At 41.7% G+C, this 15,977-nt stretch overlaps 1 protein-coding gene and 1 long non-coding RNA gene across 3 annotated transcripts in view; one reads left to right on the forward strand and one right to left on the reverse strand.

Moving 5' to 3' along the window:
* Positions 1-3,788: 3,788 nt before the first annotated feature.
* LOC125623796 (uncharacterized) overlaps positions 3,789-15,977 on the reverse strand; it is a 30,664-nt gene continuing 18,475 nt past the window's right edge. The window contains exons 4-5 of one of the 2 annotated variants that reach the window (XR_007353132.2): positions 8,673-8,748; positions 3,789-6,380 (exon numbers count right to left, since the gene is read on the reverse strand). This is a non-coding gene — a long non-coding RNA (uncharacterized LOC125623796). Of the gene's footprint in view, positions 6,774-8,672; positions 8,749-15,977 lie in introns of both variants that reach the window. The other variant, XR_007353131.2, reaches the window with a different exon arrangement.
* The window catches only part of EFCAB5 (EF-hand calcium binding domain 5), a 55,970-nt gene continuing 47,116 nt past the window's right edge, over positions 7,124-15,977 (forward strand). The window contains exons 1-2 of the mRNA XM_048823691.2: positions 7,124-7,246; positions 10,462-11,071. Coding sequence (XP_048679648.2) covers positions 10,506-11,071 — 566 coding nt within the window. The 5' untranslated portion in view covers positions 7,124-7,246; positions 10,462-10,505. The remainder of the gene's footprint in view (positions 7,247-10,461; positions 11,072-15,977) is intronic.

Raw genomic sequence — 15,977 nt, forward strand, 5'->3', positions numbered from 1 at the left:
ATTCAGGGGACACCATCATAGGGCCTAATCACATCAGCCACACTATCAGAGGCTCGTTCACCTGCACGTCTACCAATGTGATATATGCCATCATGTGCCAGCAATGACCCTCTGCCATGTACATTGATCAAACTGGACAGTCTCTATGTAAAAGAATAAATGGACACAAATCAGACGTCAAGAATTATAACATTAAAAAACCAGTCGGAGAACACTTCAATCTCTCTGGTCACTCGATTACAGACCTAAAAGTGGCAATACTTCAACAAAAAAACTTCAAAAACAGACTCCAACGAGAGACTGCTGAATTGGAATTAATTTGCAGACTGGATACAATTAACTTAGACTTGAATAGAGACTGGGAGTGGATGGGTCATTACACAAAGTAAAACTATTTCCCCATGTTTATCCCCCACCCCCACCCCCCACTGTTCCTCAGGCGTTCTTGTCAACTGCTGGAAATGGGCCACCTTGATTATCACTACAAAAGGTCCCTCCCCCCCCCACTCTCCTGCTGGTAATAGCTCACCTTAAGTGATCACTCTGGTTTCAGTGTGTATGGTAACACCCATTGTTTCATGTTCTCTATGTATATAAATCTCCCCACTGTATTTTCCACTGAATGCATCCGATGAAGTGAGCTGTAGCTCACGAAAGCTTATGCTCAAATAAATTTGTTAGTCTCTAAGGTGCCTCAAGTACTCCTTTTCTTTTATTTTCAGCAGTGTACTCCATTCTGTATAACCAGGGATAGAGTATAGATATGGTTGTTCAGGAGATCAGTATTTCTGGTTTCACCTGCATTTTAAGAGAGAGAAAAGAACACTCCTTTTTGTGTTGTGATCCTCTATGTGACCTAGTTTTGTAACTGGATTGCTTTTTTCCACTCCAGTGCATTCCCTTCACTTCCTTATCGACCCCTGTAACAGACTCATTATATTTTTTTTATTTTAATCCTTTAATTTTAAAAGAAGTTACAACCCTCTGGATTTGTGTAGGATTGCAGGATTGGGCCCTTTCAAAATTTGACATTGGAGAACTTGAGTGGAGAAGAAATCTCATTTTAAAATGCTTTCAGTTGCCTGATCATTAAACATTTGCTCTTGGGGATAGCACTTACTAACATAAAGTCAGCATAACTGTCTCATAAAAAATATCAAGTTAGTTTGACAAGATCTATTTTCCATAAACCCAAGTTGATTGGCATTAATTACATTACCCCTTTAATTCTTTATTAATCAAGTCCCATATCATCTGTTCCATTATCTTCCCCAGGATGAATGTCAGGTGGACAGGACTATAATTACCCGGATCATCCCATTTACCCTTTTTAAAAATTGGCACAACGTTAATTTTCTTCCAGTCTTCTGGAAGTTCCCCAGTGTGCTAAGATTTAGTGAAATCAACATTAATAGTCCAGTGAGCTCCTCAGCCAGATCTTTTAAAACTCTTGGGTACAAGTTATCTGGACCTGCTGATTTAAAAATATGTAACTTTAATAGTTTCTCATTAACATCCTCCTGAGATATTAGTGTAATGGAAAGAAGGTTAACACGATATAATAACACTATCATCTTTTTCCCCCCAAATACAGAACAGAAATATTTATTGAACACTTCTGCCTATTCTACATTATTATTGATAACTTTACCATTTCCATCTGTAGTAGAGCAATACCATTGTCAGGATTCTTTTTGTTCCTAATATATTGAAAAAAACACTTTCTTATGATTCTTAACTCTGCTGACCAAAGATTTCTCCTTGTGTCTCTTTGCTTCCCTTATCAATGTTCTATAATTCCTAACTTCTGATTTATATTCATTGCTATCTACTTTCCCGTTCCTCCATGTGTTATATATTATTCTTTTATTTTTATCGCTGCCTTCACTTCCCCTCTAAACTATGTCATTTTTTAAATCAGCACAGCCTTCTTCCTCAATTGTGGGATTGTGGCTTTTGGGTCTTAACCACAAGGCCATCCTTCTTCTCTAGCTTTGCTTGTAAGCACTGTGGCTCCAATTCATCACTGTGGTCCCAATTCAGCAAACCACTGCAGCATGTACTTAACTAAAAAATTACATATTAAAATGTCATGGATGAACACAATTTCGTTGGGCAGAGTGGGATACCGTTTTGTTTTTAATAACTTTAAAATATACATAAGGTTGCTTGTATCTTCATCATCTGCATGTTTAAATTGTATTTTATATTTGCATAATGTGTATTTTTTGGATTGTTTCAGTGAAACAGAAATCTCTGGGCAGAGTGGACCAGTCCCTCAGGTAAAAAACAGTCTGTTTACATTTCTTTAATATTTGAATGCAAATAAAAATGTTCAGTTCAGATTTGTCATCTAAGTTTCAGGGCCTAATGTTGCACTTCACATTGACTGCTTTGGGATTTTTGCCTTGGACACTGATTCTGCAATGCAGATCCCTGCACAGGGCTCAATGCAGGATTAGTCCTTTAGCAAGGAGTTCAGGATTGGGCCTCTAGTGTTCCTGGCATTTTATTTATCCCAGGGTTTCATAGGGGTAAGGATAAAATCAGGGAGAAGAAAGATCAGACTGCTGGAGCCCAGCTAAGGGACACAGGGAAAATAGGAGGTGTGGGGAGTTCTTTAATGGTTTCCTGATTCATCTCTTCCAATTTAAACCATGTACTATAATTTAAGAAACTGGAGCTCAGGTCTATGAAATGAAGTTATACTTAGATCTGAAATGAGAAATGTGCCTTATAATGAGCAATAACTGTAATGTCTGCTTGGACATGGGAGCAATTCTTCATTCCTAGTACACCCAAACCTCCTATTGCAGGAGCTTTGGGGACACAAGAAGTGTAGGATCAGATGTTATGTGTTCCCTGGCATTTGGACAAAGAAGCTTAGCAGAAAAGGAGATGCTTTCACAGGCAGAGTGTTGAACTGACAGTCAACTCATGGTCCATGCTCCCATGAGATTTTTGCCATTATCTTCAATGAAAGCAGAAGGAGGCCTCACATTTGAGGATGTGAAGGATTTTTACCCCATCACTTATGACAGGGATCTTGTTGTTTTTTACCTTTCTGTGTGAAGTATTGTGCTTGGTGTATTGATTAATTCCAATGGATGGTTTCCTGCAGGCATGGGGGTGAGCACTGGTGGATGTCACCTGTATCCTCAATTTGCATATCTCTGTAGTACAATCAGGTGTAAACAGTGTGCAGGTTAGGAGTTCCCAGTGCCTTCCAGCGATCCTCTCAGATGGGATTGGGGTTTCATTTTGAATAGATTTGGAAAAGTGGAAGTCCTGGGATTTCCCTCAGGAGTAATTAGAGAAATACTTATCTGAACTGGCCTCCCAAAGAGACAGTTCTCTGGCTTTCACCTATTCATTGGCACTTCTAGGAATATTTAAACAGCAAACACCTGTAAAAAGTCATTCCTAACAAGTAAATAACCAAGTTGTTTTCTATAGTCAGCTAAAGGTCTAATAAATCCATTGTTAACTAAAATAACCACAGATATCCAGGGGATTGAAGGCCATTAGAAAGCTATAATTTGCATGTGGAGTAGTTTTCAGCAGCAAAATTTAAGTGTAGAGGAGGAAGCTATAAGGGAAATGTATTCTGATTTAAAAGAACAATTAGAATGCAGCCTGTGGTAATGACAGCCAATTACATGGATCATAAGTTTGTGTCCATATCTTGCAAGTTGCTGTGGGTACCATGCTCAGCAGGACTGGCCCCAGAGATCTTTTAACACACCCAAACCACAAGTTATTTTTGTCTTCAGTAAATATGAAAATAGTTCCCTTGCTGACACACCTTTTATTTTATTTTCAGTATTACCAAACATCAACGATTATAGCATAGTCCCGCTATGAAGTGTAAAAGGGCACAGAATGCCCCCAGACTGCATCTTGTGTACAAAACAAAAAATAACATATAATAAGAGTTACCCCAGCAAAACATCTGTGATGACATATTCAGCACATTATTTTGTCAACAGCACAGCACAAGTATTTGATGGCAGAAGGATATGCTTTGATTTGAGGAAACATTAAGATATAACATCTGAGTTAAATAGGGTGTGATTACTGTTTTGCCACAGTATTTAAATTTCAGAGAAATAAAAATAGAGCCATTTAGATCACTCCTGCCAGTTTTTTTCCCCGCCTGTTCTCATTTGGTGGTTTAACAGCAGCTTTGAGGAAAATTAGAGTATTTTTACAATTGATAGTTTTCTTTTTTAGAAAGATTTATAGATTGACCACAACAACATTTTGAATTCCAAAAGAGAAACATCAGGTACACCAGGGAATGAAAAGACAAACAGGAATTAGTCATGCAGAACCTGATTTGAAGTGAATAGAATTAGAATCCATTTTAAAGCCACATTTTAGATTATTCTAACAATTCCATGCCCAAAGCTTCAGATGCATTTTATTACAGTAATCTAGGGTTTACTTCAACACATTTTGCAAATATACTAAAATAAGTGTCTATTCCCTAGTCATCTGTTTTGCTAATTATAATAGTAACAAAAATTTACAATTAATTTCAGTGTATTTTCCCCATGAAAGCTGATTTAGATGATTTTTGTTTCATGCTCCCTGCCTGAAAACAAATGCTATATACTAAAATGAAGTTAGTATTATAGTGAGGACAGAAGGGTGCCTTAGTTGGACAAATGGGTATTTGAGTGTATTCAGGAGAATATTGTTTATGTAGAAGGATATTAAATATGCAGAATAGATGGCCGAAGGCCTAAATTACAACCATGCAGACCTTTGAAAGAGTATTTATAGGAGCACACACAGGAAAATAAAACATCTCAGGGTACTGTTTCAGGGCTATGCCTACCCTGTAGCACCCCCTGCTGACCTAGTGTGGCACCGCAGCACTTCCTGCCTCAGTTTCCCTTCTCTCAGGGTCCCTTAAGAACTCTACACAGTCCAAAAGTTTGTAAGACAAAATTCCCCTGCTGTGGTTCTACTTCATTAAATATAAATACACTTGAAATAAAGTCTTTTCCTTTGGCTCAGGCCTTGCACAGCCCTTGTCATTGGGACCTGTGGTCTCCGGTAGCTCCTCTCACTTCAAAGAGCTTCTCTCTCTGAGGACCTCCCTACAAATGAGCCCAGATGGCATTTTGTCAGGCCAAGGTGCTTGTTATTCAGTTAACTGCCTAGAAATACTCATTCCCCTTAAAATAGCTTGTCATGGGTAGCCTGGGCCTGGACTCCCTTAATGGGCCCAGCTAACCCTATGACAGGGACAACGCGAAGTTAGGTACATGGGCCCCAGGGGTTCTCACAACAATTTTTTGGGTGGTCTCAGAGTGTGGCCACCAGCAAACACTCTGACAATTTTTCCTAAAATACTTAATTAACTTTAGGAAAAACAAATAAATATGCACATATACATGTCCAAATCATTGTAATTTATGTAGGACCCACATGAGGCTTATGCACCATTTAAGCTCCAGTTCAGCTCTTTGGAACAAATTTTATTTCAAGAATTTAAGTGGGATGTAAGTGGTGTTGTGACCTTGGGTAGACCTCTGCACAGGGGGAATTTTACCTGTAGTTCTTTTCATCTTCAGGGGCCTTTACAGATATATTAACACTCATGTCCCTCTTTGGGAAACTGAGGCAAAAAGGTTAAGTGACTTTCACAGAGTGAGCCAGATCTGGAATTAGTACTCAGTTGTTCCCAAATTAGACAGACAATATTGTTTGTTACAGAGTGCTGGGCTGGGACTCCTGAGCCAGCGTTCTGTTATGCCAGCTCCAATTAAGGAAGGTAAATTGGAGCTGGCTAGAGAAACCTGTGCCTGACTGGTGAAGGGGAAACAGCTGCCAGCCTAATTAGCCTGGGGTTATAGACAGGCCCAGAGGAAGGAAGCAAGGGGAAGTTAGAGAGAGGAAGGAGAGTGTTAGTGCTTCCCTCCTGGTCGTGGAGACTGAGACGCTCTTAAGGCTGAAACCTCCAAGCTGTAGACGGTGAGAAGGTGGTGGCATTGAACCTTGCAAATAAACTCCACCAGTGATTGCTGAACCTGAGGGTCTCTGAGTGGTTTTTGGAGCAGAGGCAGGAGCAAAGGGGGCCCTGCTATACCCTGTTACACTGTTCAAACAAATAATGCACCAGATTTTGGAAAACAATCATACTTTTAACCTTTGTTTTGGTAGATTAAAGTTGATAAGGTTAACGTTTTATGACAGTCTCTGATATCCCATGAAATGAGCAATCATAAACCTGCACTGCAGGCTAGAGTACAGTGCCATAGTCCCGCAGATAAGTAGCATGCAGAAGTCATAGTCCAGAGTTCTTGTGCATGTGGAGATTAGTCAATCCACATGGTCATGCATCTTAAAAAGCAAAAAGTATAGAGATGCTGCAGAAAGAATAGCATAAGATAAATACAATTTACTGGAAAAGTCAGCCATTCCAGAAGTGCTAGTTTGTAATTCAATCAATAAAGACATTGGGAGAAATTCTGCTCTCAATTACACCAGTGTAATTCTATTGAAGCCACTGACGTGCCTCTCTATTTACACCAGGGTGAATGAGAACAGAATTAGTCTCATGCAGACCACTTTTCTTTCCCTCCTCCTTTTCATCCTGTGGAACAGGTTCTCCATTATATGGAAGAATAAGAGAAATAATGATAGACCCTAATCATGCAGATTCCAGTCTAAATCTGTTCTTAAAGAACAGCGTGCTTAAAGACCCCCTTCTGTTCACTGCAGCTGGCTTACTCCACAGGCCACTCCAAAGTTTCTTCGTTCTAAATGAAAAGAAGAACCCAGTAATGTGTATTTCAGTTTGGCCTGTAATTCATTTCTGTTTATGCTCTCAGGTTCTCACATCTGTTTGGTACAATCCTCAGCTCAGCCTAAAATCTCTTCATTTCTGTTCCTAGTGAATGAGGCAGGGCTGGAATTCATGATCCCTGACTCTGAAGGTCAGCCTACTGTCCCTAGGCACGGATGGATATTCTCCTGGGCAGCACTGAAATTTAGTGCTATATGTGTTGCCATTCTTTAGACCTTTTTTTCCCCGGTCATATGACACAATGATGTAAGTTAAGGAAGAATTTATATTGAACTGCCAACAGCAGTGGACAATCTACTGCAGTTCTGAGTAGTAGATGAGACATAGCAACCTTTGGATTTATTGCTTAGCAACCTCAAACACACACCCAGGAGTAAAACTCACAGCCTGGCTCCGCAGCAGGACTGAGAAATCCCTAATTCACTTGTAAGTTTTCTAATGGCTAGGAACTGATGGGTGTATATTAAATTCTCATTCATCTGTAATGCCTCTCTGAAAGCAGGAGGAGACATTTCTGGTTTGATACCTGCCCGGAAGGTAAGAAAAACAGTTCTTCAGTAGAGTTCCAGGAAGCGAAATCACAGTCGTTTTAAAGGTTGATTTTAACCAGGACTTAAAAAAAGAAAAAATACTCCAAATATGTTAGGCACAATCGCATCGATCCTCAAAGGTACGTAGGTGCCTAAATACACTGGAGGATTTGGGCCATTGTGATGAATCAGATAAAACTTCATCTGAAGCTCTTTGGGGAAAGACAATTATTTTTTGAGCAATGGCAGGGCTAAACAAATTCCCAGACTGGTTTCTTCTTTTGAAAGCACTTCAATAACTCAGAAATTCCCCAAATAATCACTTGGAAATTTTTTTACAATAAATAAATAAATAAATAAATATCTAGTGAAACCTATCTTGATTATGAGCGGATTTTTATCGTAGTGATAATATCCTGAATGCAGAGAGGTAATCAAATTGTACTTGTGTGTTGCTATCGAGCACAAATGTTTGCTACACAGAAAAGGAGCCAGGAAAATGGTATCCTAGTGAAAGGCTTGTCTTGCTTTCACTTTGAACAGTATGAAGAGCCTTTATATCAATTTTTGAGTTTCACTGGTGTTCAAAACTAGCTTGTCTTTGTACATTATGCTCGTTACCACCAGGGAAGATTGTACTTGGGAATAGTCTAAGCATTTGAGAGCTGTGTGAATTATGGGCCAGATTATCGGCTGGTGTAAATCAGCATAGTTGCATCGAAGTCAATGAAGCTATGGTAATTCATATTAACTGAGAATTTGGCCCTGTAACTCTTGACAGATGCAAGGTTTGGAGTATGATCCTGACACTTTGGGGGTGAATGTTGCTAATATTGTAATAATTATTGACTGTTCTCATGTTCCTCCTTCTCCTAGTTTGCTAATGGTTCTGGTTCCCTGTTTCCTCACCGCAGTTTTGGAGTTATACCACTGGTTTAATGGAATAGAGAGTCAAACCCATTGATTATTTGCATTTCTGTAGTGTCTTTCACTCTGTGTAAAGGCACCTTACAAACATGAATTAATCCTAACAATCACCCTGGGAGGTAAATGTGGGATATGTAGGGATCGCATCAGTCGTCACTGAAATGCGGTTACCTCTAGAGTGGAATGCAGCAACTGTTTCAAAGCACAGAAACACTGCACAACACTGTAATGAAATGAAGAAAAATATCATAACCAGTTGAAATTGCAACGGTAGTTTATGTAGGCACAATATAACTACTTCATTTAGAATTTGGCCAGGACATTGGCTTAACCCCCCGATGTCTTACCAATGTTCCAAAGGAGCTTGGTTTTACATGTTACTGAAAGAAACTCACCTAACCAATGGCAATCCAATGGGGTTGACAAGTTCCCTTCTTGCCTTTCTAACTCCGTGCTCCTTTACAGTTATATCTGCAAACGGGAAAGACCGTTCTCATTTTTATAACCCATTTCTTGGGCCAGGCAAGCACCCTGACATATAAATCCATCCTCCCCAACCCCCCAGGCAGATAATCACCACCCTGCACAAATGACTAGAGGGTGCCACCAGACCTATCAGAAAGCCGACCCAGAAATTTACCGCTAGGGATCATCATACCCATTTCAGGCAATATTTGGACTCAAACCCTGGCTAGGAACCAGAAGGTCAACATGCTAGTAATTACACTAGTGTGCCAAGATGGCCGTATATCACTTTTGTGCATTTCCTGAAAAGCTCAACTCTTCAGAGCAGCTACAAGTATTTAGGAATGAAGTGGAAATAGCAAAATATATCAAAAACAGTGCTACTGATATGGCTACTGAAAGGCCATAATCAGCCAGAAACCCCTTTAAAGGATGCCTGTATTCAGGGCGGTGCACGTTCAGGGCAGAGTTGCAGCCTTAACTTGGAATTACCTTGCTTTGGTCAAACTGTCTCAGAGACGTTACTGATATTGAGATTATCCTTGCTATTGTTTAGCCCTGGGTTAGGGGTGTTTTGCAGGATGGTTATGGTGTTTTGGTCTCTGAATTGGCTAGTAAAGTCAGATTCTGCCTGCATTCCCTGTGTTCAATTCCCATAGAGGCAGATGAGAGCTGTATGTATGAAGGGTTACAAAAGTAGCTTTCAAACTGTGGCTCATGCACCACCTCAGGACCACACTGTCCTTCCTGGTGCTCCACAGAATGAACATTATGAGAGACCAAGATGAAGGAAGATAGGGTCTCTGAGATTAGGGTCTGTCTACACTTGAAAGTTAACGGGGATTAAGGTGGGATGTAAATTTAAAGCACAATAGCTATTCCTGAATAACTCCATGTGTGAACACTCTGTTAGCTTAACCCACTTTCAAAGTGACCCACAGAATGAAATGCTAGAGAACAACTCAGCCTCAGGATCCAGTTTAATGTCTCATCATCTTCCTAACACAGAGCTCCCTGTCCCATAGCAGGGGTGGCAGATCCCAACCCCATAGAGAAACATTCCACACTGGAAAATGGGCAGAGGACAAACATTTGCAAAAAATGAAGTAAAGTAGGCGTAGTATCTGCCTCACTGCTTCCCAGGGGCATGGGAAAAATGGAGACGAAATGGGCAGTTCTGAATAGCAGAAAATAGGGTGTTGATGCTACATGGAAAACTCCCAGCCTCAGTTACTACACACATATTACTTCCTGTATCCCATGTCTCATGGGAATTATTAGAAAAGTTGGAAACAAGGAAGGGGAACTGAAGGAAAACATTCAAATTGGGGGAACTGTTGTCTAATGGTTAAAATGGGGGACTGATAGACAGCACGCCTGAGTCTATTCCCAACTCCGCCTTTGACTAGCTGGGTCACCTTGAGCATCCTTCTGTGTGGCTCAGTTCCCCATCCATAAAAGGGAATACAAATATTTAGCTCCAGGATCTCTCGGGGTATTTGTGAGGCATAATTAATTAATTAATTAATAATTAACACTTGTAAAGCATTTTAAGCTCCTCAGATGAAATGGGCTGTATTTATTTAGGAGTGCAAAGTAACAATTTCTGATTTAGAAAAGGAATGTAAAAGAAACATCTACTGATTGTTTTCTAACTGTATAGATTTGTTTTCCCTTGTATTTTCTATCTATCTAAGACATTTCTGCCATGTCTTTCAGAATTACATGGTGTTGATCTGCTTTTGCATGTACCACAGTGAAATATGGCTGCTGTGCTAGAAGATGAAGGCCAAACTCCTGGACTGAAACTCCCCAAGCTTAGTGTTCAGAGTATGCCCATCAGAGCAAAAAGGAGAAGCCAGGAGAGTGCTACGCTGCCAGGTCTCAGAAAGGATGCTCAATGGAAAGAGACATTCTATGAGAAGGTACAACAGAGAGCGTTGAATCTACAAAGGGAAAAGGTGGAAAAGATTCATGTACGTAAGGCAGAGGAAGAAAAGATAAAAAAGAAAGAACCTCTGGACTGGCTGTCTAAGGAATGGCTGAGTGAAGAGAAGATGACAAGGGACACCAGGGCCTATTTGCTCGACAAACTCCTACCCACATTAGTCCCAGGAGTAGAAAAATTGTTAATGGAAGTGGAAAGAAAGAAGGTGCTTGAAACAGACCAAGATCCACCCAAGTTTGATCCCATTAATTTTCTAGGAGAATATCTGATGAGGCATAACCCTCAGTTTGATACATCTGCAAAACTAGATCCCTACAAGAGAGGGATGAAGGCTGTCATGGAGGAGTTGAAAACTCAGGTGCCTGATACAGCACTTAACAGGTGAGTGAGTTTAAACTATGCTTGGTTGTAATATACCCTTCTCATGGTATCTCTGTATTCATTTTAGAAAAAGCAGTACATTCCTTAATTGGATACAGTGACTGTAATCTGGGATGGCAAAAGGGCATCCTCCGGCACCAAATGAATCCCCTGGAGTTCTGTGCCATGGCCAGCAGCTGTCTTCTTCGAGTCTTGGAAGCAAGAGAGATGCCAGCACATGGCAGATATAGCCAATCAATGGCTTATGCAGATTTAAGGCAGTATCCTACCCCCACTGTGTAGGCAGTGCTTGATTTGACACTGTGTGCATGGAATGAGGACACTTTATGACCTTTCTGGACATTTTTAGCACCAATGTTAACAACATAGGCCAGACACTCCTGAGGCCCTTTTCCCCTTATGTCCCTCCAAAGAGAATGAAAACAGGGTTAGCCAAGTTCCTCTGGTGCCCATCCTGAGGATTTCTCTTGACTGGACCAAGGGCAGGGCTGTCTTGGTTCTCCTTGGGATCTCCCGCCAGGAAAACGTTTGCTACAATCCTTCTGTAGCTATGTTCATTTCAGATCCGTTCACGTTTAGCCATTGTAGGCTCTCTTTCCGTCAGCACTTCCCTTTGAATCATTATTGCCCATCCTAAATTAGCAGATGAGCTGGTTTTCTCTGCACAGTTTGGTCCAGTGCTATTTAATTCATGTATATTTTTCTACAGCATCTCACATGAGGAGATTATAAAATTCAGTTGCATTAATAAATAATACATTCGTCTTGATTTGTCAATTCAGAAAAATATGCAAGTGAACATCTGTGTTAATGAAAGGCACCAGAGTGGGCAGCAATAATGTCAGAACTACTCATTAACTTCCCGATCACTTATTCCAGAGTCTGTTTTGGTAGAATAACAGGATTTGTACAGTACTCTCATCTATTTGCATAAAACTGAAGTCAGGTTTGGGTGTCAGGAATTAAGGAAAGAAGATGTTGACATAAAATGTCTCATGTCTAGACTCTAAACTAAGATAATGGAAGTTCCCAGTTATTAAATGAATAAAGGAATATGGTTAAATCTCTCTCTCTCTCTCTCTCGCATATGCTGTTGTAGGTTTCAGAGTAACAGCTGTGTTAGTCTGTATTTGCAAAAAGAAAAGGAGGACTTGTGGCACCTTAGAGACTAACCAATTTATTTGAACATAAGCTTTCGTGAGCTACAGCTCACTTCATCGGATGCATACTGTGGAAACTGCAGAAGACATTATATACACAGAGACCATGAAACAATACCTCCTCCCACCCCACTCTCCTGCTGGTAATAGCTTATCTAAAGTGATCACTCTCCTTACAATGTGTATGATAATCAAGTTGGGCCATTTCCAGCACAAATCCAGGTTTTCTCGCCCCCCGGCCCCCCCCCAACTCACTCTCCTGCTGGTAATAGCCCATCCAAAGTGACCACTCTCTTTACAATGTGTATGATAATCAAGGTGGGCCATTTCCAGCACAAATCCAGGTTTTCTCACCCCACCCCCTTCCAAAAACTACACACACAAACTCACTCTCCTGCTGGTAATAGCTTATCCAAAGTGACCACTCTCCTTACAATGTGTATGAAAATCAATGTGGGACATTTCCAGCACAAATCCAGGTTTTCTCACCCCCCCCCACCAAAACACGCACACACAAACTCACTCTCCTGCTGGTAATAGCTTATCCAAAGTGACCACTCTCCCTACAATGTGCATGATAATCAAGGTGGGCCATTTCCAGCACAAATCCAGGTTTTCTCACCCCCCCACCCCCATATACACACAAACTCACTCTCCTGCTGGTAACAGCCCATCCAAAGCGACCACTCTCCCCACAATGTGCACGATAATCAAGGTGGGCCATTTCCAGCACAAATCCAGGTCTTCTCACCCCCCGCCCCCACACACAAACTCACTCTCCTGCTGGTAATAGCTCATCCAAACTGACCACTCTCCTTACAATGTGTATGATAATCAAGGTGGGCCATTTCCAGCATAAATCCAAGTTTAACCAGAACGTCTGGGGGGGGGGGTAGGAAAAAACAAGGGGAAATAGGCTACCTTGCATAATGACTTAGCCACTCCCAGTCTCTATTTAAGCCTAAATTAATAGTATCCAATTTGCAAATGAATTCCAATTCAACAGTTTCTCGCTGGAGTCTGGATTTGAAGTTTTTTTGTTGTAAGATAGCGACCTTCATGTCTGTAATTGCGTGACCAGAGAGATTGAAGTGTTCTCCGACTGGTTTATGAATGTTATAATTCTTGACATCTGATTTGTGTCCATTTATTCTTTTACACAGAGACTGTCCAGTTTGACTAATATACATGGCAGAGGGGCATTGCTGGCACATGATGGCATATATCACACTGGTGGATGTGCAGGTGAACAAACCTCTGATAGTATGGCTGATGTGATTAGGCCCTGTGATGGTGTCCCCTGAATAGATATGTGGGCACAGTTGGCAACGGGCTTTGTTGCAAGGATAGGTTCCTGGGTTAGTGGTTCTGTTGTGTGGTATGTGGTTGTTGGTGAGTATTTGCTTCAGGTTGGGGGGCTGTCTGTAGGCAAGGACTGGCCTGTCTCCCAAGATAGGTGAGAGTGTTGGGTCACCTTTCAGGATAGGTTGTAGATCCTTAATAATGCGTTGGAGAGGTTTTAGTTGGGGGCTGAAGGTGACGGCTAGTGGCGTTCTGTTATTTTCTTTGTTAGGCCTGTCCTGTAGTAGGTGACTTCTGGGAACTCTTCTGGCTCTATCAATCTGTTTCTTCACTTCTGCAGGTGGGTATTGTAGTTGTAAGAATGCTTGATAGAAATCTTGTAGGTGTTTGTCTCTGTCTGAGGGGTTGGAGCAAATGCGGTTGTATCGCAGAGCTTGGCTGTAGACGATGGATCGTGTGGTGTGGTCAGGGTGAAATCTGGAGCCATGTAGGTAGGAATAGCGGTCAGTAGGTTTCCGGTATAGGGTGGTGTTTATGTGACCATTGTTTATTAGCACTGTAGTGTCCAGGAAGTGGATCTCTTGTGTGGACTGGACCAGGCTGAGGTTGATGGTGGGATGGAAATTGTTGAAATCATGGTGGAATTCCTCAAGGGCTTCTTTTCCTTGGGTCCAGATTATGAAGATGTCATCAATATAGCACAAGTAGAGTATGGGCATTAGGGGACGAGAGCTGAGGAAGCGTTGTTCTAAATCAGCCATAAAAATGTTGGCATACTGTGGGGCCATGCGGGTACCCACAGCAGTGCCGCTGATCTGAAGGTATACATTGTCCCCAAATGTAAAATAGTTACGGGTAAGGACAAAGTTCAGCCACCAGGTTAGCCGTGACATTATCGGGGATAGTGTTCTTGACGGCTTGTAGTCCATCTTTGTGTGGAATGTTAGTGTAGAGGGCTTCTACATCCATAGTGGCCAGGATGGTGTTATCAGGAAGATCACCGATGGATTGTAGTTTCCTCAGGAAGTCAGTGGTGTCTCGAAGGTAGCTGGGAGCGCTGGTAGCATAGGGCTTGAGGAGAGAGTCTACACAGCCAGACAATCCTGCTGTCAGGGTGCCAATGCCTGAGATGATGGGGCGTCCAGGATTTCCAGGTTTATGGATCTTGGGTAGCAGACAGAATACCCCAGGTCAGGGCTCCAGGGGTGTGTCTGTGCGGATTTGTTCTTGTGCTTTTTCAGGAAGTTTCTTGAGCAAATGCTGTAGTTGCTTTTGGTAACTCTCAGTGGGATCATAGGGTAATGGCTTGTAGAAAGTGGTGTTGGAGAGCTGCCGAGCAGCCTCTTGTTCATATTCCGACCTATTCATGATGACAACAGCACCTGGGAGTGACAGAGACTGGGAGTGGCTAAGTCATTACGCAAGGTAGCCTATTTCCCCTTGTTTTTTCCTACCCCCCCCCCCAGATGTTCTGGTTAAACTTGGATTTATGCTGGAAATGGCCCACCTTGATTATCATACACATTGTAAGGAGAGTGGTCAGTTTGGATGAGCTATTACTAGCAGGAGAGTGAGTTGGGGTGGGGGGGGGTGAGAAGACCTGGATTTCTGCTGGAAATGGCCCACCTTGATTATCATGCACATTGTGGGGAGAGTGGTCACTTTGGATGGGCTGTTACCAGCAGGAGAGTGAGTTTGTGTGTATATGGGGGTGGGGGGGTAAGAAAACCTGGATTTGTGCTGGAAATGGCCCACCTTGATTATCATGCACATTGTAGGGAGAGTGGTCACTTTGGATAAGCTATTACCAGCAGGAGAGTGAGTTTGTGTGTGCGTGTTTTGGTGGGGGGGGGGGTGAGAAAACCTGGATTTGTGCTGGAAATGGCCCACCTTGATTATCATACACATTGTAAAGAGAAAAGGAGTACTTGTGGCACCTTAGAGACTAACCAAGTCTCTAAGGTGCCACAAGTACTCCTTTTCTTTTTGCGAATACAGACTAACACGGCTGTTCCTCTGAAACCTGTCATTGTAAAGAGAGTGGTCACTTTGGATGGGCTATTACCAGCAGGAGAGTGAGTTTGGGGGGGGGGGGAGGGTGAGAAAACCTGGATTTGTGCTGGAAATGGCTCAACTTGATTATCATACACATTGTAAGGAGAGTGATGACTTTAGATAAGCTATTACCAGCAGGAGAGTGGGGTGGGAGGAGGTATTGTTTCATGGTCTCTGTGTATATAATGTCTTCTGCAGTTTCCACAGTATGTATCCGATGAAGTGAGCTGTAGCTCACGAAAGCTCATGCTCAAATAAATTGGTTAGTCTCTAAGGTGCCACAAGTACTTCTTTTCTTTATGCTGTTGTAGTACTTAGGCACATACATAACCTATACCTGATACAATTAAAGCAGTGATAATTGACTCTTATGAATTGCACTTAACTCT

This window comes from Caretta caretta, chromosome 17, assembly GCF_965140235.1.
Source record: "Caretta caretta isolate rCarCar2 chromosome 17, rCarCar1.hap1, whole genome shotgun sequence".
Classification (NCBI taxonomy): domain Eukaryota; kingdom Metazoa; phylum Chordata; order Testudines; family Cheloniidae; genus Caretta; species Caretta caretta.